Source organism: Marmota flaviventris, chromosome 1 (genome assembly GCF_047511675.1).
Source record: "Marmota flaviventris isolate mMarFla1 chromosome 1, mMarFla1.hap1, whole genome shotgun sequence".
Lineage (NCBI taxonomy): Eukaryota > Metazoa > Chordata > Mammalia > Rodentia > Sciuridae > Marmota > Marmota flaviventris.
The window spans coordinates 114813940-114839024 of NC_092498.1; the positions used below are offsets into that span (position 1 = coordinate 114813940).

General features: G+C 55.4%; 1 protein-coding gene across 3 annotated transcripts in view; it reads left to right on the plus strand.

The window, feature by feature from the left end:
• LOC114108264 (tetratricopeptide repeat protein 28) overlaps nucleotides 1-10398 on the plus strand; it is a 594959-nt gene extending 584561 nt beyond the window's left edge. For 2 of the 3 annotated variants that reach the window (XM_071614927.1, XM_071614934.1), the window contains 4 exons: nucleotides 424-447; nucleotides 1238-1367; nucleotides 4293-4400; nucleotides 5523-10398. In XM_071614927.1, the coding sequence (XP_071471028.1) occupies nucleotides 424-447; nucleotides 1238-1367; nucleotides 4293-4400; nucleotides 5523-7102 (1842 nt within the window). In that variant the 3' untranslated portion in view covers nucleotides 7103-10398. The remainder of the gene's footprint in view (nucleotides 1-423; nucleotides 448-1237; nucleotides 1368-4292; nucleotides 4401-5522) is intronic. The other variant, XM_071614928.1, reaches the window with a different exon arrangement.
• Nucleotides 10399-25085: the final 14687 nt, after the last annotated feature.

Consider the following 25085-nt stretch of genomic DNA (forward strand, 5'->3'; position numbering starts at 1 on the left):
GGCCAGGACTTGAACAGGACACCTGCCGTGGCCGCCCCTCCCTCCATCCTGTGTCTCTAGGAGGCCCTTCCTGCTCTTGTGGGCAGCACCAGGAAGGAGCTTCTGGAATCCGGCACATTAGCACACGCAGCACAGAAGGGACAGCTAGACCACACGAGGGCAGTGGGCTTCCTGGGAGCTAGTCCTCACTTCCCTGCCTTCAGGGGAAGCCCCGGGGCCTCGGGAACCCTCTGGAACCCCGCGATGCCACATGCCCTGCCCCAGCACTGGCCTGAGTGTGCCTGTCCTGCTGCTCTCGCTCCTCCCCAGCCGGGGCCTCCTGCGGCAGCGCGCGCTCGCTCGTGGTGCGACAGCCTGTGCTTGACTCTAAACTCTCTCTTCTCTCTCTCTTTCTTTCTTTTTCTTATAATCTGCTGGCCGAAGGCTGTTAAAAATATGGTGGGAATGGTAAGTATGACTTTAAGTAGCAGCTGCCCCCAGATGAGCCTCCGCCCATCCCGCCCGAGCTCCAGCTGCTGCACCACTGCCTGGCTCCGGGGACCCCGCGGGCCCGTGCTGCTGCCCACTGGCTCCATCCTCTGCTCTGGCTCCCCCTTTCCTGCTCCACCCTTCTGTGCCCTTGATTTGACCTTTAAAATTTTTTTTAGTTGTAGATGGATACACACCTTTATTTTGTGTATTTATTTCTATGTGGTGCTGAGGATGGAGCCCAGGGCCTCGCACGTGCCAGGAAAATGCTCTACCCTGAGCCCCAGCCCCCTTGATTTGACCCCAGAGCAGCGGGGGTTGAATGAACTTTGACACTGTGAACATAGGAAGCGGAGGTCACAGACAGACCCGGGCGGGGGACACCTGAGCGGGCCCGGGCTCCTCCCTGAGGGCTGGGGCGCTGGACACTCCTTTCCCATGAACCTCAGTATCCTGAAGATGGCTTTATGAAGTGCCTGCGTGAAAAAGGAGGTCACCAGTGCCCATCCTGCCCCTCCTCTCCTGAGGCTGGAGCAGAGCTGGGTGCAGGGAGGCCTTAGGACCTTCGTGCCTCTGGCCTCAGCCCCGCTGTCCCTTAGCTCCCTAGAGGACAGCAGGCGCTGGGCAGGAAGGCACCTTAACAAGATCGTCAAACACTACCCACACACAAGGCGAGAGGGTGACAGCAGTGACAGGGGACAAGGACAACTCGGGCTGGAGGGGAAGAGGCCGGGCGGGCCGGGTGCTCATGTCCGCCTCCCTCCCTCAGCTCCACCAGGTGCTGGTGCAGCTCCAGGCTGGCGAGAAGGAGCAGGACTTCGCCTCAGTCCCCATCCAGGTGTCCATCAGCGTCCAGCTGTGGCGGCTCCCGGGATGCCACGAGTTCCTGGCCGCACTCGGTAGGACCCAGCCCCTTGACCACCTGCTGCTCCCCGGGCTCTGCTGGGGCCCTGGGTCCCCCCCAGTGCTCCCTTAGATGCCATCTTACAGTTCAGAGATTCCACCGCCCCTGTGAGATTCCCAGGTGCCCTCCAGCTTCATCCGTCCCCCTGCCTTATGATGTCACCTCCCTCCTCTGTCCACATCGCCGTACTGGGAATCTGCTGGGTTCCATTTGTGGCATCCACCACGATTAGCAGCTGAAGGAAATTCAGAGTTGCAGGGCCAGACTGGTGGCTGAGTGTGGCCCGTGCTGACTACTGGGAGCTGGAAGGAAGCGGGACTCACTGAGACACCCAGGAGCCAGGGCAGCTACTGCTGCCCTGCAGGCCCCTGTCCCGCCCAGGAGGCTCACTGTGCCTCCCCTGTTCCTCATGCAGCCGGTCAGTCCTGACGCAACGGTGGCTTCTTTACAGCAGGTACATCTGCTGATGAGGCCCAGAGGCCCAAGCCTCCATCCCCATCCCCCACGTGCCCAGAGACTTGCCTTTGTCACGCCTTTCTAGGATGGGAAAGCCCGTGGCCTCAGGGGGCCAGGTGGCTCGGGCCCCTAGCCTCCTTTGCTCTGCTCCTCACCTGTGACATCCAGTACCAGCTGTGTCACAGTGCACCATTCAGAGGGACACAAGAGTGCCCATGAGCAGCCACTCCACAGCCTCATCTTGGGCACCTGCAGGGTGCAGGGCAGTCCTCCAGCTCTGGAGATGCCACCTGAGTGACAGCAGCCTTGCTGGCCTCCTGGAGCCATCCCCCAGCAGAAGGGATGGGTAGACCCCATCAGGACTGTGCCCAGAGCACCTGAGGGCAACAGGCTGAAGGGCTACTGGTCAGGGGCCAGGGCAGGCCTCAGAGAGAACAGGGTGTTGACAGAAAGACCCAGGCCAGGGGACACCAAGAAGTGGAGCGGGCCTGGCGTGGGCTGCAGGGAGCGGCAGTTCAGGTCCCAGGAGGCAGGGAGAGGCTGACCTCACTGCCCCAGGGGCCAACTACCCGGACAGGAGGCCCTGGGCGCCCGGGCCCTTGGTATCGGCCCCTTTTGCATTTTCTAACCTGCTTTCTGACATCGCCAGCAACTCCCCCCACACAGGTTGGCTCTCTGGGTTTTCAGATACTTGGTTTCTTTGAGGGAGGAAGGGACCCAGGCTTCCAGTCCCCCCATGAGGCCAGCACGGGCTGTGCGGCTGGCTTTTTTCCTGTGGATTTCAAATGTAGCCTCCTGGAGTAAGGTAGATCCGGTGAGTTGGCCTCTGCCGCGGTGGTCAGCAGCCGTCTCACCCAGGAGTGAGAAAGGCCGGCCCAGCCCTCAAAGCTCTCCGCCTCCATGACAGGTGTGTTGGCCAGGAGAGGTGGTCACGCCTTTCTAGGATAGGAGAGCCCGTGGCCTCGAGGGGCCAGGTGGCTCGGGCCCCTAGCCTCCTTTGCTCTGCTCCTCACCTGTGACATCCAGTACCAGCTGTGTCACAGGGCACCGTTCATAGGGACACAAGAGTGCCCATGCTGGCTCTGGGGCTGAAATGGGCTGCTACCCTGGTGAGTCAGGGTGCCCAGGCTCACAGGCGGTCCTCGAAGACTGGTGACCAGTGCTGGGCGGAGAGCAGCCCCTCAAGGCCAGGCATCCAGAGGAGAGCCTGCGGGTCCTGCGCAGGCTTGGGGGGTGGGGCGCAGTCTGTGGGAGCAGCCAAGTCAGCTGTGGGTGAAGGTAGAGGTTAGGGTCAGGAACAGAAATGTGACATTTATATAACTAGTCACTCATTTTTAAATGAGTAACTTTCAGGGATTATTTGTTCTCCACTTCAGGGAGGACAATGTCCTACGGTGATCAGAATGTCACCTCTTCCAGGGAACCTTGTTCCAAAGGGAAAGGTGGTGTCCAGACCAGTGTCAGAGTCCTTGAGGAAGAACAGACCAGGAAGAGCTGTCCCCTCAGGGGCTGTGCAGTCCTGAGCCACTCGGCCTGCTGACAGTGGCCACGCTGTGTGCCACAGAGCCCTGATCCGAGGACAGGCTGTGGCACCGCAGGTGCCCTGTTCCCTGGGGGCTCAGCACAATCCATCTGAGGGTTCAGGTGGAGTCAGTGGTCTTCTGGGAGAGGCGGGGCCAAGACTCAGTGCTCAAGGCCTCCAGGACCTTTGTCATGCATGGTGGTCCCCGTTTGTGACAGTCACAGCCACATGTCTGAGTTAGCATCTTCCCAGGGAGAGGAGAGGTCCTCGTTGGCTGCCTAAGAGAAGGGTTTTGCTGTGTCACCCAGGATGATCCTGAACTGGTGGACACAGGTGTTCTTCCTGCCTCCCTCGTAGCTGGGCTACAGGCATAGGCCACCACACCCGCTGTGGTGGCTCTTACATTGTCACTGCGGTATCAGCAGCTCATTAGCCAGCCTCGAGCCCAGGAGGCCGGTGCATGGGCATAGCTGTGCTGCTCTGGGCTCCTTAGGGTCCTGGGGGTCGGGGAGCAGCCCCTGGGCTTAGGCATGACTGAACTCCCTGTGGGCAGTCAGCCAGGACGGCGGGGCCGTGTGATGACGCTCTCCTTGCCCAGGAGAAACTGCCACCTTCCCGAGCACCGGCTTTAGATGCGGGCCCAGTGCTGAGTGCAGCGTCCGTGCTTGCCCTGGATGGTCTGAGCAGAACAGAAAACATGGACATGTTAATGAGCCTCATTAAGTCCTGCTCAGCACCTGGCTCAGGCAGGAGGGGACCAGAGCTCTTCGAGGGCGCAGGGCCTGGCAGCAGCAGCACCACACTCAGCTGTGTAGGAACGGGGACAGGAGGCCCAGCCCCTGCGGACACACCCCGCTGTGTGAAGCAGTACAGAGGCCCCGCTCTGTCCTGTGGGGTACCTGAGGCCCCCTGAGGACACAGCTCTGTGCCTGGTCTCTCCAGGGTTCGACCTGTGTGAGGTGGGGCAGGAGGAGGTCATCCTGAAGACCGGGAAGCAGGCCAGCCGGCGCACCGTGCACTTCGCCCTGCAGTCGCTGCTGGCTCTCTTTGGTAAGACCCCCTGTGAGGCCCGCCCGCTCCTCCTGGCTGCATTTTGGGCTCTGTGTGTGTGTGTGTGTGTGTGTGTGTGTGTGTGTGTTGGGGACTGCAGAGCTGCAGGGCAGATGGTCCATGCCAGCCCCGGGCAATAAACAAACCTCCTGCACCCAGGGAACTCACTACCTGTGGGAGAGGACAGCTGAGTGTAGGTAGCAGGCCTGAGGGGCTGGCACAGGGCACAAGGAAAGGGCAGGGTAAGGGCATGGGCGCCATGGAGGCCTATCCCTCCATGGGCCATTGGGGACCCACAGGCCTGGCAGGAGTTGGTGCCCAGACCGTGCACTCTCAGGTTGCAGAGTGGCTGCGATATGAGAGTGGCGTGGAGGGCAGAACCCATGGCATTTGCTCTGGGGTGTGCATCGCAGCAGGGAAAGAGCCAGGGGCCGCCCTGGTTGGCTGGTCAGGAAAGCAGCAGGAGGAATGGTGGCTGTAGCGTGGGCCCACTCAGTGCTGCCGCTGGTGACCAGTGTCGAATGCGGTGTAGATGAAGCATGCAGATTAGAGGGGAGGAGGACCGCATCCGGGGGCACTCCAGGATTCAAAGGTCACAGAGATGAGGGGGAAGCCGGTGAGAGCAGGATGTGTCCCACACCAGGTCTGAGGGTGAATGCTGGGCCTGGGAGTGCTGGCCTCCTGGTGGCCTCTGCAAGAGCAGGGGAGAGGCAGCTGAGGAGCAGCGAGGGCCGGTGACTCCTGGGGTCTGCTGGGACCACCAGGACCTGGCTACCACGAATGGCACATGTGGGGCTGAGCACGGGGACACCACTGAAAGCTCAGTGCTGGTCAGAGCAGGATGGCAGGCGTGGGTCCCTCTAGTGGCCAGGAGCAGAGGTGTGAAGACTGAGGTGCTGGCCGAGGCCTCAGGAGTGCCGCTGTGGCTTCCCCAGGGTGTCTTTGGCCCACTGTTGGATGCACTTCTCTTTCCAACTGGACTTGGGTGTAAATGAGTCCCACTTGGGCAGGAGTAGCATTTGCATAATTCCTTGCTAGTTTCTAGGGACGTCTGTGATTTTCGAAAGAAAAATGGAAACCGTCTAACATTCTAACCACCCTCGTCCCTGTGTCTGTGCTCAGATTCCACCGAGCTCCCCAAGCGCCTCAGCCTGGACAGTTCATCCTCCCTGGAGTCCCTGGCCTCTGCTCAATCCGTCTCCAACGCCCTGCCCTTGGGCTGCCAGCACCCGCCCTTCTCCCCGACAGGAGCGGACAGTCTGGCCTCAGACGCCATCTCCGTATACAGCCTGAGCTCCATCGCCTCCTCCATGAGCTTCGTCTCCAGGCCGGAGTGCGGCCCGGAGGGCGGAGGCCCTAGGGGACGGCAGGATTTCGACAAGCCCAAGAACACTTACCCGCAGCGAGCCACCACCCTGCCGCGGAGCCCGCTGTCCCCCCAGGCCCGGGCAGCGGGCAGCAAGGACGAGGAGGAGTACGAGGGCTTCTCCATCGTCAGCACCGAGCCCCTGGCCGCCCACCCCGAGGGCAGGGAGGCGCGCTTCTCCCCGGACCCCAAGCTTGCCCGCGGGGGCGCTGCCGTGGGCGCCAAGGTGTCGGTCAGCTCCAAGGGCAGCGTGAGCACCCCCAACTCCCCGGCCAAGATGACTCTGATCCCCAGCCCCAACTCGCCCTTCCAGAAGGTGGGCAAGCTGGCGAGCTCCGACACGGGCGAGTCGGACCAGTCCAGCACGGAGACGGACAGCACCGTCAAGTCCCAGGAGGACGGCAGCCCCAAGCTGGACCCCCAGGAGCTGGCCCAGAAGATTCTGGAAGAGACGCAAAGTCACCTCCTGGCGGTGGAGCGGCTCCAGAGGAGCGGCGGCCAGGGCGGCCCGGGGAGCCCCCGCGAGGACGGCGCCCCGGTGCCCCCCAGCGCCCCGGTCTTCAGAGCCTCGGAAACCAGCGCCTTCAGCAGGCCCGTCCTCTCCCACCAGAAGAGCCAGCCGTCGCCCGTCGCCACCAAACCAAAGCCCCCAGCCCGGAGCTCGTCCCTGCCCAAGGTGAGCTCCGGGTACAGCAGCCCCGCGTCCCCGAGCCAGCACAGCGGCCGCCCGTCCCCCTGCGACTCCCAGGCCTCCCTGTCGGACCAGCCGCTCTTCAAACTCAAGTACCCCAGCTCCCCCTACAGCGCCCACATCTCCAGGTCGCCGCGGACCCTGTCCCCCAGCTCGGGCCACCAGTCCCCGGCGGGCAGCGCGCCCTCGCCCGCGCTCTCCTACTCCTCCGCCGGCTCCGCGCGCTCCAGCCCCGCCGACGCCCCCGACCTGGACAAGCTGAAGCTGGCGGCCATCGACGAGAAGGTGCAGGCCGTGCACAACCTGAAGATGCTGTGGCAGAGCGCGCCCCAGCCCCCCGCGGGGCCCGTGAGGGTGCTGCGGGGGCCCCCCGGAACCACCACCTCCAAGAGAGACGTGCTCAGCCTGCTAAACTTGTCGCCTCGGCACAACAAGAAGGAGGAGGGGGTCGACAAGCTGGAACTGCAGGAGCTGTCGCTGCAGCCGCGGGACGAGGCGCCCCCCAGGGCCCCCCCCAACGGCCACTGGCGCCCCGAGACCACCGCGCTGGGCCCCGCAGCCCCCGCTCGCCCCCTGAGACTTCCTTCAGCAAACGGCTACAAGTTCCTGTCCCCAGGAAGGTTTTTTCCTTCTTCCAAATGCTGAAGCTTCCCTCTTTCCGCCCACGACTCTGAGAGCAGCGGCGCCCCCGCGGGGGCCACCCGCCGGAGCGCTGTCCCCCTCAGCCGCGCAGCGCCCCCGGTGGCCGCCCTGGTAGGGCACGTCGCAAAGCCCGCCCCCCAGGCGCCCCGGGCTGGTGGCCGGGAATGGCACTGGGGCGAGTCTCCGCACCTCACCCATGTCCACCCCGGACCCCCTGCCACTCGTCTTTGATGTGATTCTTTGACAGGATTTTGTACAAAAATGGCCATGATTCTGGGGTGGAGGGGACAGGAGAGCCCGGGCAGCACCTTCTCTGCCGGGACAGTCAGAAAATCCAAGTCGAGATCGACATGAAAGTGTCATATTAGCCAAAAACAGAATAACGGTTTCAAAAATGCCAATGACGTAAACCTGTCGCAGTCCTGCGGCCGCCACAGCCACTCGCAATAACGCCCGTCAGCGCGCTTCCGCAAGGCCCTAGGGCCCCACCTCAGCCAAACTTGAATTTTCTTAAAAAGTTTATGTAACTCCGACCCAGGCATTTTAGAACTATGCAATTGTGATTTAAGATGCAACTTTGTGCTTTTAAAACATTACTGACCTTTTTTGTACACGGATGAACAACCTGGTTTTGTTATCAATAGTACTTTGCATTTATAGCTGTTATTTTTAAAAGCTCAAAAAGTTTTTTAAAATGCCAAATTTTGAATAGTCATCCATAAGCAATTATCAAGTTTTGGGGGAAAGGGTTGAAAATATTCAGTTTCCTTATTAAGCAAAAAAAGAGGAAAAAAAAAAAAAAGGAGGGAAAAAAACCTAACAAAACAAAACTCTGGTTCACCAGATGGAACCAGACCCTCCTTCCAGCCCGGTTGCCTTTAATTAGGTGCTCATTGTCCCCCGTCTTCCCCACAGACCTCTTCAGCCTCCATGGGCCGCCAGGTCCCATATCCCTGGGGCCCTGTCCCCTGTGAGCTGCCTGGCTGGAGCCAGTCCCGGGACGCAGGGCACCCGCATCTGAACCATTGCTAAACAGACAGGAAGTTGGGGATCAGAGACCAGACACAGCTCCCGCAGAGACAGCAGGACCCTCGAGGCCTCTGCTAGCTGGACACATCAAGGGAATGGCCACCTGGGGGTGGCCTTTAATTTATTTTAATATAGAAATGAAGTGTTGGAAATCCTATTAGTGCTAAAATTAGCTGGAGAATCTAGAATTATCTAAAAGATACTTATTTAAAGTTAAAGCCCCCCTCCCTTGCTATGAGGGTCCACCACAGAAGGTGTGCAGCCGCCTGACCTGGGACCACAGCATGTGGAGGGGACACATGGGGCTGCCAGAGGGACACCAGCACCAGGACCCCAGCTGCAGCCTTAGTCGTAGAGAGGGTCGCACTGCACCGGCATGACTGGCCCCATGCGCGGGGTGGGGGTGGGGGGCGCGGTCAGCGTACTCTTCTGAGGGGACGAAAGGATGTCCTCCACTTGGTTACTCTCAGGAGCACATCGTGGAGGGCTTATGACAGCCAGGCCCATTCAGGGAGGCTGCCCTGTCCAGCCCTGACCGACCCGGGAGAGATCCTTCATAAAGCAGTGGGCAGTTGTGAGAAGTCTTATGTTCACAGGGGAAGATGGTACTAGAAGTGCTAGTGTAGCAGGTGACAGCCAGGGGGACAGCACTGTGTGATGGCAAAGTCAGGTCTCAGCAACGAAGAGCACACCCCAGCCAACCCCCGCCCCGCCGCCAGCTGCCCTCCTCAGGGCGCCTCTGCAGTCTCCTGGCCAAATGCCCTGAGCCCTTGGGCAGGGGCCTGGGTTCTGTGCCCTTGTCCCTCCACTCTGGAGAACACCTCCCCCCAGACCACTTCCTGTGGCGTCCAGCCGGCGAGTACTGGTGACCGACCTGCTTCTAGCCCTCGGTACCTGTTGTCCCTGGTCTCCTGCTGCACACAGGACCTTTCTACCTGGTCCTGAACATCAGTTTCAGGGGGGGAAACAGAGTGGCTGGATAGAGGCCCAGTGTCCCCACCAGAGTCCCCACGTGTACAAATCAGCGTCAGAGTGAATTTCCAGCTACTCTGAAAAACCTGTGTGCTTGCACCATGGGAGACGGTGGGACAACTCGGACTTCTTGGCAGCAGCAGGGGCTGGCAGGGGACCCACGGGCTGATTTTTTTCGGGTGTCCTAGGTGTCCTAGGCTGAGAGGATTTTACCTCTCTCAATCGCTCTCTAAGTACCTACATGATATTCTTGATCTTGCCTCTTGGCCCCCAAAGCCTAAATGATCGAATGCTGACCTGGGTTGAAAGAGAAAGTTTGCAAGTCCCGGTGTAGGCCTGCGACCCAGAAAGGAGTGTCAGGAGGGAGGACAGCCGTGGAGACCTGGGCGACGCTCCTGCACGGCCCTGGCGCTCATCCTGGGGAGGACTCTCCGGTGTGTGGAATCCACCGAAGCATCCGCTTCCCCCTGCAGGCAGCCTTGACGTGCTCTTAGCTCAGGTAGGGATGGCCCCGACCCCACCCCCTCACATGCAAACACACTGGGGACCAGCAGGAAGACCCCCGTCTCTTAGGACCTCGGGAGGACCACAGTGACAGGTAGACGACGCTCCCAGCCAACTCCTCTGGTACTTGATGATTGTTAACCAAGTCAAATCACCAGGAGCAGGTCAGCTGCTAACCTTCCACGCTGGTGACACAGGTGTGCCCCAGTCGCTGTCCCCTCCTCCTCAAGTCCTCACTGAGAGAAGCCAGGCGCTGCCCCCGGGTCCTGCCCCGCTCTCCTCTGCCCCACGGACCCTCCGGTGGGTGGGTGCCAAGCACGTCCCCTGTCCCTTCCTGCCCAGCCCCGCACCGCAGGCCCCAGGAGAACTGTACTTGGCTAGTTTAGGTTCAGGTTGCAGAAACCCCAGCAATAACCTGGTTTGCCCTTGGCGAGCAGCCAGAGGAACACTGTGTGACCTCCTCGCAGCGCAGGTGTGATCTGAGATGTCTGCGTGTGCTGTGTGAACTGGGCCCTCGCGCTGCCGCACCCTGGCCCTGTCCCCTGGGCGCCGCGGCCACCGACGCCCCCTCTTGGCATTCCCGCTCCTTACATGCAGTGTGAGCCGTCCGCGGCCTACATGGACTTTTTTTTTTTTTTGTAAATTTCACAGTTTCCAGATAGCATTAAACTTTTTATATTACAAAGTTTGCCATGTAAAAAGAACTTCATATTTTTATTGAGACTGCTAAGGCGCTTGGCCTTCTTCCTTTGTGATTTCAGTGTCTATTAAAGCATGAGTTCCCTCGGTTTTAAGTGCTGCCTCTGCGTCTCTTTCTGTCTCCCCGTGGGGCCTCTTCACTGGGGCACGTGGCCCTGTCCTCCAGGGCCTGGGCGGGCACTCCCTGTGGGGTGGGCGGTGCTGGGGCCTGGCCAGCTCCTCTGCAGCCCCTTTAGATGCCAACAGACCTGTTACCTCCCGACTCCCCATCTAAGGAAACGGGCAAGGCAGTATTTCAGAAATGTCCAAGAAAAGCAGACAGTGAGCAGAGACAGAGGGAGTGTGGACAGAACAACCCCGACTGCAACAAGAGCCGTCTCATGTGGGTGACGATGAGAAGTACCAGACCATGATATGTCACCGCGGTGTTTTAGCCAGCTTAGCACGGCTGTGACCAAAGCGCCCGGCAGAAACAACTTAGAGGAGGAAAAGTTTATTTGGGCTCATGGTCTTGGACATTCGTCCCTGGTCAATGACCTCGCAGCTCTGGGCTGAGGTGGAGCAGGACACTGTGGCAGAAGGGTGGGCAGAGGGCAGCAGCTCTGGACGGGGCAACCAGGGACAGACAGCTCTGCTCACCTGGGAAAACAGACCCCGAAGAGCCGCCCCAGGGACCCGATCCTCCCGACAGCCCTGTCTGCCCGCAGGTTCCACTGGGTCATGCAGTGGGTGGATCAATGCACTGATGAGGTCACCGTCCTCCTAATCTGATCGCTTCACCTCTGCACGCTCCTGCCTGTGTCCCACTGAGCCTCAAGGGAAATTTCATAGCTAAACCCCAACAAAGAGAGCTGGAGTATTATAAGTTTGGGAACAGAAAAAGAGTAGATTATTTTTAGAATAAGTTAAATACGCATATTCACACGCAGAAATAGAAGCAGAGGGTTCTACTTATATCTAGTTAGTGGAGAATAAATATATCGATTTTAAAAAAGCTTGGAACAGGACTGGGGCTCAGTGGCAGAGCGCTCCCCTCACACACGTGAGGCCCTGGGTCCGATCCTCAGCACCACATTAAATAAATAAATGAACAAAAATAAAGATATTGTGTCCATCTACATCTAAAAAATAATTTTAAAAAAACTTGGAACAGAAACCAATAAAAATTAATTAAAAAGCAAGATAAGGGGCTGGGGTTGTGGCTCAGTGGTAGAGTGCTCACCTAGCATGCATGAGGCACTGGGTTCGATCCTCAGCACCACATAAATGTAAAACAAAGATATTGTGTCCACCTAAAACTAAAAATTAAATATTAAAAAAGCAAGATAAATAAAGTAAAAATTAAAATCTTAGTAACGATATAGGCGATATTCCACACAGCCTTTGAAAACTATGTGCTTTTTGGAAGAAAACTCCACTGAGGCACAGGGTCCCAAATGGCTGACATATAAAGATGAGCACAATAAAAGCTGGAGTGAAAGGCGCTGAGAAAGAAGACTCACTTCCTAATGGAAACTTGACAAAAATGCAAAATTCTAAATGTCTACGCTGCTGACTAGCCTCAAAATTCGTAAGGGAAAAACTGGAAGACACAGAAGTTTGGAAAAACAGAGTGTTGCAAAGGGAGATGTTTTGGGGGAGGGTACCGGGGATTGAACTCAGGGTCCTCGACCACTAAGCCCCAGCCCCAGCCCTATTTTGTTAGAGACAGGGTCTCACTGAGTTGCTTAGGGCCTTGCCTTTGCTGAGGCTGGCTTTGGACTTGCAATCCTCCTGCCTCAGCCTCCCAAGCCCCCGGGATAAAGGGAGATTTTAGACTCACAACTCTCAGTAACTGATAGACCAGACAAAAACTACTACATGCAGGACAGGTTAAGCACTTCAGCAGACAGGCCTGTGAAGTGCAGTTACAGGAACCTCGTCTCCAGTGTTGAATCCAGTCTCTTCTCATCCCACGTGTCACCATCTTATTCAAGTAGACCAGGGACAGGCCATGTAATCAGTCTCAGCAAACATCAGAGAAGTAGTGTCATCGCCACCGCACAGAGCGAAGGCAGTCCCAGCGAGCCAGACCCCGCTAACAGGAAGGTGAAAGGCTGCTAATCATGTTTCAACGCGCTCAACAGTGAGAAGAAGAACTCACGCCAGAAATGGGAGGCTGTGGGACGTGGAGAGCAGAGGGTCCCTCGGAGCTATCCTGGGAGCTCCTGGGTTCTACTTTTATTCATGACATTGGGGCTTCCTATCTGTTCTCCACAGTCTAAAAACGGACACAGAGGACTCCGATAATCTAACTTTTACTCCATAAGCCATGCATTTATTTTAATTCCCGTTTACCTGCTACTTTCAGGAAACATAAATTACAGTTGTCCCTTCGTATTCCTGGGGATTGGTTCCAGTCTCTGAAGCTGCTCACAGCCCGGCCATAACCTGTGAGGGTTTGGACCACCCCAGCATCTCCCTTTCCACTCACACGTCGCAGGATTCCTACCCGAGCCTCTCTGTAGGATGGGTTCCTGGGCTGGGGGCAGGCCGGCAGGGACACACACAATTGTTTTCCCAAATATTTCTGGCTCACGGTCGGTGGAATCCAGGAATGGGAAACCCAGATTCAGAGGGAGACTACATAACAGCTCAAAAATAATACAAATTCCCCATCCCACAAACCAGGGTGCAGCGCTTTAAAGAAAAACTGATGGCCCTAAAACTTCATATCCAAGGACAAACTCAAACCACAGCGGCAGGAACCCCAACCGGCAAGGAGGGGAAGGCCCGGCCACCAAGGACCCCGGCCAGGTGACCAATTCCCCAAGGTGAAGGGAGAGAAAATGATGGACCAGGAACAAGGGAGGCCAACACAGACCAGGAAGGGCAGAGTTTGTCCTCGCACTAAGGAGCCCTGCCTCTAAAGGCTCCACCACCCCCAACAGAACACGCTGGGACCCGCGGGCCACACTGGGACACTCCAGCCCCAGAGCAGACCCAACACACAGCCCCGCTCCGTGCAGCTCACCCGTCCACAGACCCCTACCACTTCCTAGTGAGTTTAGGAACAAGTGAATAATAAATAATATTTGTGAGCTTTTAGAAAAATAATGTCAGAAGTTTTGAATAAAATTTAAAAATGCCAACATGGTACAGCAGAAAAGAGAAACTAAAATGGTGATCGTGGCCCTTCAGCTCTTGGCCCTTTGACCTTGTTTTCAACCAACTTCCCCAAAATAACAGGCTCAGTGTTTTGCATGTGTTTTGCCAGATTTTCAGGGACTGGATAATCTCTCCTTTCAAATAGCCAGGTGTGGTGGTGCCCCCCTGTCATCCCAGCGGCTCGGGAGGCTGAGGCAGGAGGATCCCGAGTTCAAAGCCAGCCTCAGCCACAGGGAGGCCCTAAGCAGCTCAGTGAGGCCCTATCTCTAAATAAAACACAAAATAGGGCTGGGGATGGGGCTCAGTGGCCAAGTGCTCCTGAGTTCAATTCCTGTTGACACCACCACTCCAAAAAACTCAGGCCCTCATGCTTTATTACAGCCACTGGTGGTGGTGGTGGTTTGAACCTCAGGGTTCTGCAAAGGACCACAGCTTGGTACCTTTCTCTTTAAAGCCCTCCTTTCCGGAGGACCTCCACACTTACAGCCTTGAAGGCGACTGATAATGGCAATCAGCAGGGGACGGAGAAGCTAAAGCCACTTCTGCTTCAGGACACGAGGCCACACACACCTGGATGCCGACCAGCAGGGGAATCCGGGCAGTGGGCAGTGCTCCGCTTCTCAGGTGAAGTCCATCCACCTCGAGGTGTTTATTAAACAGGCAGCGACTGTGCACTTGAGCTTCAGGGAATAATAATATTCCCAAATGCATAATTATCTCCAATACACCTACATTAGATGAAAAGTTTCAAACTCCACAGTGACTTGAAGTCCCAGAAGCGGAACTCGGAACCTACCCTTTGAGCTGGGGCACTTGCCTGGCAGGCTTTGGCCAAACGCCCGCAGACCGTTCAGAAGAACAGATGTTTTCTTTTTGAACCAGAAATGCAAAAGTGAAATAAAATGGGCAGAAAAATAAGATGATTCTTATCCAGCATTTCAAGTCATTCATTCCACAAATACCTGCCGAGAGTTGTATAACGCCAGATTCCTGGGACCCCAGTAGACCTCCAGGAGCCAAATCCGATGCAACCACACAAGAGTCTTTATTGCAAGCTCCAGCCTGGACTCACAACCGTTTCCGACACAGCGGTCCCAGGGAGTGAGTCCCGGTCCTTTGTTCAGTGAGATTTTATAGGTTTTGGGGAATACTCTATGCGTCACAACATCACACAGCAAATCATTCCATACCATGGGAAAGTCAAACAGCAACTCTTAACATTGATTAGATCATTCACTGGCGGGAACAAGTTAGGTAGGGGTGATTGGCTAGTACAACAGGGGGATTCCTTTGAACTGATTGGTTTAGGCCACGAGGGGTGAACTGCTAAACTACGTGGTTTCCCAACATGTTATCAACCACCATAAACTACTGGGGGGTCACCATTTTCCCTGTCTCATGCTGATTGGTGGTTGCTAGGGTGTTGCTATGGGTCTCACCTAGCCTGACTGAGTCAGGGACACCTGGCACTGCAGATCTCTCCTGTTATTTGCAGACAAACAACTTAGCAGGGTGGGTATGTGCCTATGAGTGCTCTGTGGGTCTTTCCAAGGACAAGGGTCACGCCCCCTTCCTTGGACAGGCTTTGCTCTGAGGTAGAGGCTGGTTTCTCAAACATGGAGTCACAGCAATTTCTCAGTTGGTGTTGTTGTAAGCAGAACCCAGGAGTCAGAAAGAAGCAGAAAGTTCCATCAGGGGTTAAAAAGTGCATCAAATGAAGCTGTTCCACCTAGATGCCAGTGTCACCCAAACACCTCAATCAGCACGCCTGGTGACCAGCCAACCACCACCGGCCCCTTGTCCCCTCTTGAGACTCACCTTGGCCACCCTTGGGGGAGAGGGCCCCCAGGCAGCTGCTGTCCTGAGGCCTCTCCTGTCCTGGCTGCAGCTGACCCAGCAGGAGCAGGGCAGGTAGTAGGGCTGGCCACTGTGGGCCGGCAGACCTCAGGAGAGGCTGTGGGCACTTGTCACTCCCTGTCCTCGGAAGGCAGCCCAGGGACACTCCAGCCCCAGATCAGACCCAACACACAGCCCCGCTCCGTGCAGCAGGGTGATGGTGAACTGAGGTCAGTGGGGCCAGCAGCCGACGGGAAGAGCAGACAGACACCAGGACAGAGGCCGGAAAGTCCCTGGCCCCTCTGCAGGGCCAGGCTCAGTCACCTCCCCTGACGACCCAGTGGGCCTAACTGTGGACGGAGGTTAGAAAAGGGCTGTAGGGTCCGGCTGCCGACAGAGGGCGGCCTGGGAGGGGAGCTGGGCGCAGGGGCACATACCTGCCCTGCCTTGGACACTGTGACCTGGAATAAGGAAAGTCCCACCAGCACGAGCCTCCCGCGTGGCCAGCTCCTCCGCAGCCTCCGGGGACAGTGCTGCCGCTGCTGCTCCTTGTCCCCGCACCTGCAGGTTCTAGAGAGGGGCAGGTCCTCCGTCCCCCTGCCCCTGCCCCTCCCCTGTGCTGGGAGCCATTAGCAAAGAACCTCACCCCCCCCCCCACTGGTGCATAGACCTATCCACAAGTATGGCTGTATGCTGGACCCGTAGTCAGTGACGGGTATGATCCAATTGCAGTGGTACCAACCTAAGACAGGAGGCTGACGCCTAAAGGTCAGTTTTCCGATGATGGGTAAGAACCATATGTTGAATTGGACAACCTACCAGGCACGGTCCTTAAGCCACATTGCTTGTTGTTTAATTAATCAGAAGGGGGGAGATGCTGGGAGCCATTAGCCAAGTAGGTATGACAATTTCCTTGCCAGTGTACCCCATGTTGCAGTGACATTGAATGTAGGTGACCTTGCTCAAGGACCAGGGCGGATTAGGGTGTTCCTGGTTTAAGATAATCGGGTTTAGGGCGTTCCCAGTTTAGGTTCCAGGTTTAAGGTTTAAGATTATTCCTGCTGGGAATAGGGCGTATCCTGCTGCCTGAGTTCCCCTTGAGTTCTCACGGGATTCAGACAGTATTTTTTGGGAGATAGAAGCCCAGTGGGAGTGGATTTGGGCAGAGAACGTGGATTTCCCCAGAACGTGATTGTAGATGGCTGGTGTGAGTTCGGGAATAAAGAGTTGCTGTTTGACTCTACAAGCTGTGTGGTGGCTCGTGATTGTGTGCCCAGCCAGACTGCGGCACCCCTGCCCCTGTCCCCCGCTGCCCTTGGTGCCCCCCTCCCTCTCCAAACCCTCAAACCAGGTTCGCGCCCCCAACAGCATCAGCAGCTGTGTCTAGAATCGAAGCTCAGGGGCCCTTGGCAGGTGGTACAAGGGACAAGGGCTGCGGCCCCCCTGTGAGGCCGGCTAAGCGTTTGCTGAGCATCTAATGAAACTTTAAGCCTCTTCAGGAACCACGGCCACGGCCAGGTGGGGACTGCAGAGCCGCTACACAGCGCCAGAGAACAGCGAGGCCACTGTGGTCACCACCCCTGCACACGATGGGACCCTGTGCTGCCCGCCACGGTCGCCTCAAGGCTCACGGCACAGCTCAGCTGCGGAGCCACGGGGACGCGCTTACCGGGACCAGGACACCGCGTGAACTGGAATCCAATGTCTATTTATGTGGAAATGGCCTCGTGTGACAGCCGGCCACCCTCCCATACAGCATAATGTGACCGCTGGGCTGACTGTGTGAAGAAGCCACGTCAGAACAGAAACACGGGAAGCAACAGTTAAAAGCAAAAGAAATTCAAGTACAAACTCAGGGCTCAGTGGCAGCCTGTCACCCCAGAGGCTGGGGAGGCTGAGACAGGAGGATCACGAGTTCAAAGCCAGCCTCAGCAATGGTGAGGCCCTAAGCAGCTCAGCGAAACTCTCTCTAAATAAAACACAAAACAGGGCTGGGGACAGGGCTCAGGGGTCGAGGGCTCCCGAGTTCAATCCCCAACCCCCCCAAAAGGCATGAACTGGCCACAGGATTCTGAATACAGAAACCATCTGTGAGCACAACGCAGCGAACACAGGGAGCCCACACTCCTGACCCAGGACCCAAATCCCACAGCAGTCAAAACCAACGTGTGGGGACAGAGACAGAAAGAGTGGTGGCCTCTGGTAGGAAATGGAAACTGGCTGGGAAAGGCTGAGGACCCGCTCTAGGGCAAAGGAACTGTTCTGTACCTTTTTTAAATTCATGTTTTATTAGATGTTACAGGTCCGCAGAACAGTTGGGCTCATCTCTGCAAAACCAGGCCTACGGTAGCCCATTTTAGTTCTTCTGGACAGACACCCAGGAGTGGGACAGCCGGGTCACATGGTGGAGATCTCCCCCTGCTTTCCAGAGCGGTTGTCCTGTCTGCTGTCCCACCAGCAGCGCCCAACCCGACCTTTGCCCCACACCTCACCAGCATTCATCATTGTTTGTGTTCTTGATAACTGCCATTTGTAGAGTCGTTTTTCTTTTTAATTTTTTTTTTTTTTGTGTGTGTGTGTGGTTGTATGAGCACAGCATGCCTTTTGTTTGTTTGTTTATTTTCATGCGGGGCTGAGGAGGGAGCCCGGTGCCTCCCATGTGCTAGGCTGTGCTGAGCCCCAGCCCGGCCCCCAGTGAGGTTTGATCTGAGTCCTGTGGTTGCTAGGGATGTCGAGCACTTTCTCATATATGTGTTGGCCGTTTCCGTTTCTTCTGTTGAGAAGTGTCTGTCTGGTCTGTCTGGGTTATCTGGATTCTTGGGTGTTGCGTTTTTGAATCCTCTGTGTATTCTGGTGTTAGTCCCTATCAGAGGAGCAGCTGGCAAAGGCTCTGCCCCGTCCTGCGGGTCCCTCTTGGCGCTCTCCACGGTCTCCTGTGCCGGGAAGAAGTCCATTAACTGGGTGGCACCCCACTTAGGACTCTTGGTTTTGCTCTTGAGTTTCAGGGTCTTGTCAGGGAAGCTGGTGCCTGTGGTGGTCTGCCGGCGGTTGACCTGGTTTCCTTGAGCAGTTCCAAGGTCCCTGCTCTAATTCCTAAGTGTCTGGTCCATTTTGATCTGACCTTTGTGCATTTAGGGATCTAGTTTCTTCTACACATGGCTTTCCCGTCTTCCCTGCACCATTTGTTTAAAGTCTGCTTCTTTTCTCCGTCATGAACTCTTGGCACCTCTATCAAGTGTCACACGGCTGTCGGTTTGTGCTGTGTGTCTCTGCGTCTTCTCTTCTGTGGAAGCTGCTCTTCGTCTTGAAGGTGTGTGGCGTGCATGGCTGTAGACGTTTGTAAGGACTCATTGAATCGCGCCCTTTCCACTCGTGTCTTTTACTTTGTGTGCGTCACATGGGAAGCCAGAGCAGGGCTGAACCAGCTGCTCCTCAGATTGATAAGGAAGTGCCCAGAGGCCGAGGCCATCTACCAGGGCACCCAGAGGAAGAAGCGGGTTGGAGAAGGTGACTGCAGGAACCTGGCTCCCCGCAGAGCTGTGGTGACCAGGGCCAGTGGGACCGGAGCTAGAGGAAACCGAGGAACAGGAGGACACCCAGCAGAGGGACACCCCCAGGCCACCTGCCTATGACCAAGGTGGCACCAACAGTGCAGCAGAGAGAGCTTGGCGCTGGGCCAGCTGGATATGTGTATGGGGGGGGGGGGCACCAGAGATTGAACCCACCCAGGTGCTTAACCCCACCCTCAGCCCTTTTCATATTATATTTAGAAACAGGGACTCCCTGAGTTTCTTAGGGCCTCGCTATTGCTGAGGCTGGCTTTGAACTCACGATCCTCCTACCCAGCCTCCTGAGATGCTGGGATCACAGGCAGGCACAACCGTGCCATGTTTGGATATGTCTATTTTTTTAATATATATATATATTTAGTTGTAGTTGAACACAATACCTTTATGTGGTGCTGAGGCTTGAACCCAGGGCCTCATGTGTGCTAGGCGAGTGCTCGACCGCTGGGCCACACCCCCAGCCCCACGGATATGTATATTTTTAAAAACTAAACACAATTTTTACATCATACCTTATATAAAAACCACCTCTCCATAAATTGTAAATCTAAATGTGAAAGGTAAAACAAAAAGGCAGAAAATCTAGTGAGAATCTTTAGAAGAAAACAAAAGACTATCTTCATGACTTTGTTTCTTTTTTCCATATTTTTGACTGGTGCATAACCGTTGCCCATAATGGCGGGATTCCTTGTTACATACTCATACATGTGCACAGTGTGATCAGTTCCCTCTCCCTCCTCCCCATCCTCTTCCTCTTCTCTGCTGATCCCTCTTTGACTTTCACGAGACCCTTCCCCACATTCCTTCTGACTCTTCCTCCGGGGCCTCCACATCCGGGGGATCATGACCTGCGGAGTTCGGTGTGTTCTGCTTAAGGTGATGTTCTCAGGTTCCCTCCACGGTTTCATTTTTCTTGGTGGCTGAACAAAGCTCCATGTGAGCCTGTCGTCCCCGCGGCTGGGAGGCTGAGGCAGGAGACAAGAGTTCAAAGCCAGGGCTGGGGCTGGGGCTCCGTGGCAGAGCACTCGCCTAGCACGTGTGAGGAACTGGGTTCCATCCTCAGCACCACGTAGAAATAAATAATTTTTTTAAAAAAAGCCATTGTGTCCATCTACAAAAAATATTTTGGAAAGAAAGGGCTGGGTATGTGGCTCAGTGATTCAGCACCCTTGGGTTCAGTTCCTGAGACAAAAAATAAAAATGTGCGCACACACACACACACAGACACACAGACACACACACACACACACCAAAAAAAACCCTCCATTGTGTATATATACAACATTTTCTTTATCCATTCATCAAGTGATGGACAGCTAGGCTGGTTCCACAGTTTGGCTGTTGTGAACTGTGCTGCTGTAATCGGCTGTGCATGTATCACTGTAGGAAAATGACTTTAATTCTTCAGGATAAACACTGAGGAGTGGTTTAGCTGGGCATCTGGTGGTTCCCTGCCTAGTCCTCTGCTAAGCTGCAGAGGCTGGCCTCAAACTTGCAATCCTCCTGCCTCAGCCTCCAGAGACACTGGGCTAGCAGGTGTGCACCTCCACTCCTGGCCATGGTGCTTAATGAAAGGCTCTCACCTAAACATTAGCAGCAGCAGAGAAGCGGAAGCGTATGTTCGCTCCCTTGTCAGGGATGGGCAGGTGCGTGTGAGGTCCCACTTACCCTTATTTGTTCGTTACTTAGCTGTTCTGAGGATTGAGCTCTGGGTGCATTACCACTGGATTGCACCCCAAACCCCCCTCCCTTTTTTTTTATTTTGAGAGAGCTTCCCAGGTTAGCCTCAAATTTGTGATCCTCCTGCCCCAGCCTCCTGAGTCCCAGGGATTTCCGTGCCTGGCGTTTTCAGTACCTTCTTGTAAATCACTGGCCAAAGTTCTAGCAGGGACCCGTTGTCTGCAGAGCTCCCTGGGGTCTCCACACTGCTCTGTCTTCCTGAAAGTGAGCGCAGATGCCCCCAGGTCCTGCGAGGGTTGTAAGCAGCCAAGCCCCCTCCCCGAGTCCCTGTCCAGCCTGAAACACCCAGGGGCGTGTGTCCCCTGCCCACGGCAGATTCAGGTTAGGTGAACCAGAAGGAGTGGCCTCGAGGCGCTGGGAAACCCCAACCCCACAGACAGCCCACGGCCACACAGAGGACAGGCGCCTCAGCGGAGCTGCCCAACACAGCCTGGTGGATGATGCGGGGCCTTTCCTGAAAACCCTTTTCAAACAGAGACAGACTCTGCTCACCCACCCGATGTCCAGGCCAGGCGAATCAAAGTCTTAAAGGTAAAAAATAAAACACTCATGAGCTTTACAACAGGATGAGCCGTGCTTCCCAAATAAGGAAGGACTTCACAAAATCCCAGCACGTCCCCCTCCTCCACGTCCCCTCCTCAAAGTCCCCTCCTCCTGAAGCTGTGGGACAAGGCCATGAGGGGGTTCTGAGCCAGGTGACAGCTGGCCTGGGGGAGGGGCCCCGGGACCACAGGAGGGACCACAGTCCTGCCAGGGGATGGGGCCTCCGCCAGGGCAGGGCGACAAGACGCAGTGTGGAGCAGAGCTGGCCACGGCCTGGACGGTGACAACTAGGACACACACACACACGGGAAGACCGACCAAGTGCGCAAGGATGATAAGGGCGTGGGAATCATGCTTCTGACCTGCAGGGAGGGAGTCCCAAGAACCCCGTGTGGCCTCGGACAGGATGGCCTGCTGACGTAGGCTGGTGCCAGTCAGCCAGTCCCTCTGTCCACCCATCCATCTAGATACGACAGGGAGCCTGGCGGCAGCAGACCCCAATAACAACAAAAACACCCAGCTGCCAGACCTTGGCTTCTAAAACCACTCTTCACTGGAAGGACCCAGGACTCCTTGGGAAATGGCCGTTTTTTCCCTGTGTATGACAAAGTAGGAAAGGCTCAGGGAGCAACTGGGACACTGGGTTTGGAGAGGTTCCCACTGGCTAAATCAGGCACCATCCCAGCATCACACGATGCCAGTCAGGAACCCTCTGCACATCTCCAGAGCTTTCTGTGCTGCTTTCTCTCTCTGGTACTTGGCTCAGCCATGCCCACCTCGTGAAGGTGCAGCTGGGGACCATACGGGCTCACTTCACTCTTTTCCTCCTCTAGGGCCCAGGGTCCAGTGTCTGGATGCTACTGATTCCAGTGGGTTTTGTTTTGTTTTTGGTACCAGGGATTGAACTCAGGGGCCCTCGACCACTGAGCTATATTCTATATTTAGAGACAGGGTCTCACTAAGTTGCTTAGGGCCTTGATATTGCTGAGACTGGCTTTCAACTCATGATCCTCCTGCCTCAGCCTCCCAAGCAGCTGGGATGACAAGCATGTGCCACCCACCTGGCAGAAGGATGCATTTTTGATCCACTTTCCTGACCACAAAAGAATACTCGGCATTTAGCAGGTATTCTTCTTTTTGCAGAACAAACTGCAAACAATGTTTTTTTTTTTCATTGAAAATTTGTCATCAAAGAATTCTTTTGAAATAAAACTCACGTGCAATGGGACATGCATAATGCCCTCCACAAACCACGGAAGCCTGCCCTTCTCTGGGAATCTATAGGTTCTTGTTGTAATATATGCAGAAATGCATACCCACTGATAATCTTTGACTTATGGAAAGTCTTAAGAAGTTCAAAATAAAATGGAGTAAGATTCATAAAAACAAAAATAAAATGGGTCAGTGTTGAGAAGGGGAAGGAAGGAAACAGTGGGGTTTCTTTTTCAGATTGGATGGTGGCCTGTGATCCATCGCAGGCTGCCCTCGCCCCTTGCAGGGGCGTTTCTGAGAATGGGAGGTGGGAGTGGCAGGTGTGGCACCCCCCACCTCCGCCAGCCAGCTCCGAGTGCACACCCACCACAAGGCCCACAGCTTTAGTGTTGCTGTTGCCTCAAAACAAACAAAAAACCATTACTATGTTTTTTTTTTTTTTTTAACAAAAGGCCTGGGGTGGAAATTAGGGAGGAGATCAGCGCAGGACAAGAAGAGGTCCCCAAGGCTGGCCTGGTGCCATGTCTGCAGGGAGTTCAGGGTGGGGGAGCCCAGGGCCGCGCTAGTGTGACCAGCAAGGGCTGCAGGGACAAGCATGTCCTGCCGCTGGCCTGGGTGCACACGCTGAGGCCACCACCCGGCACTGCCAGCCCTGCTCCAAAGAAACATGCCTGGGGATCCCTGAGCCCCTGGGACCACCGACCTGGGATCCACCTCCCGGGGACCCCGCAGCGGGAGGGCCAGCCTGCACCAGGCTCCGGCACCACCAGGCACCGGCCTTCCCGGGCTCAGGGTCGGGTAAGTGGCGTTGTCCTCCCCGTCCCGCGCTGTGCTCTGCAGTTCCTGCGGGGACTTCACGTCTGTCGCATGGTGAACTGTATCAAGGGAGTGCAGGACCACAGGGTCTTTTGTCGATGTGACTCTAAACACTAATGGCGCACTGCCCCGAAGGAGCCCGGCTCTCACACCTGCCCGGCTCGCACGGGGGACACGTTTCTGGAAGGTGAAGTGCAGCGAGGGGGTGAGCACGTCCCCTGTGTGCACGGAGCGGGGCGTGGAGCGGGGTCCAGTGGGAGGGGACGCCGATGTCACTTGAGCGGGATCTGCCTACTTTCATTTTCCAGATAAGCTTGGATTTGTCTTCTCTAGAGCATCTCATCAGGAAAGAGTTTGCCAACAGTACACTAGTACACTCAGGGCGGTCCAGGGCTCACGAAGAGCAGAAATCTTTTTTTTTTTTTTTTTTTTTTTTAAGAGAGAGAGAGAATATATATTTTATTTTTTTGATATTTAGTTTTTAGTTTTCAGCGGACACAACATCTTTGTATGTGGTGCTGAGGATCGAACCCGGGCCGCACGCATGCCAGGCAAGCGCGCTACCGCTTGAGCCACATCCCCAGCCCCGAGCAGAAATCTTATTTACACCTAACCTGGAAAGTGTCCGCGATTGATCATGGGAAAGGGAGAACACTGTCCCTTGAAACAATCTTCTTTTTAAAAAAAATTTTTTTTTGTAGTTGTAGATGGACAAATGCCTTTATTTTGTTAATTAATTAATTAATTTATTAGATATTTATTTTTTAGTTCTAGATGGACCCAATATCTTTTTTTAATTTATTCATTTTTTAATATCTTTATTTTATTTTTATGTGTGCTGAGGATCAAACCCAGTGCCTCACGCATGCCAGGGGAGCGTGCTACCACTTGAGCCACATCCCCAGCCTGTGGACACAATATCTTTATTTTACATTTAAAATAAAGGATGGAACCCACTGCCTCACACATGCCAGGCAGAGGCTCTGTCAATGAGCCCCAGCCCCAGCCCCAATCTTGTGTGTGTGTGTGTGTGTGTGTGTGTGACTGAAATCAGGTTAAAAAGGCATACGTAGAAAGACAAATGTAACCAGATCAATATGTTTTTAATTCTTAAATTTATCAATCAAATTCAAGCAGTAATCATGCCTGAAAACCGACAGTGGAAAGTGTTCTTGAAGCTGATGTGGAACTGCGGAGCAGGGCGTCCAGGGGCTGGAGACGAGGTAAAGGAAGCCTGGCGTTTCCCCAGAGCTCCCCCAAGGGAACAAGCGACAGCCAAATTGTGGGGTGAGTCTGGGTGAAGCTCCTAACACAGTGAGCTCGTCCACAGGACTGGCACCCCACTGCCACCAACAGGAAACTATTCCACATTTTGAAAGGGAGATTGCTTTGGAGCCTTCAGGTTCTGGATGACAAGCACCTGGCCTCCCAGAGCAGAGACAGGGGCAGGCACCCAAGGACGGTAAAACAGCACCCAGCTGCTGGCACCGAACTAGACATCGAAACTGGGTTTGGGTTTTGTTTTCCACTAATGTCGACCTTGGAGGGGAGGGAGTATGTCCTGAGGCTTGCTCCTCTGGAGAGTGACTTCAGCAAAAACCAATGATGCTTTTGAAGCTGGGCAGGTGGCACACGCCTGTGACCCCAGCAAGGTGGAAGGCTGAGGTGAGAGGACCCCAAGGTCAAAGCTAGCCCGGGAAACTTAGGGAGACCCTGCCTCAAAATAAAATAAAAAGGGACGCGGATGTAGCTCAGTGGTACAGGGCCCCTGGGTTCAAACCTCAGAACAGAAAAAGAAATTACCCCTAGCAATCACAGAGTGTGAACTTAGGAGAAGATAGGTGGAGATGGAGGTGCAGTCAAGGTGAGATGAGGTCGTCCACATGATTCTATATTTAGAAGACCCAAAAAAGCTCCAGTAG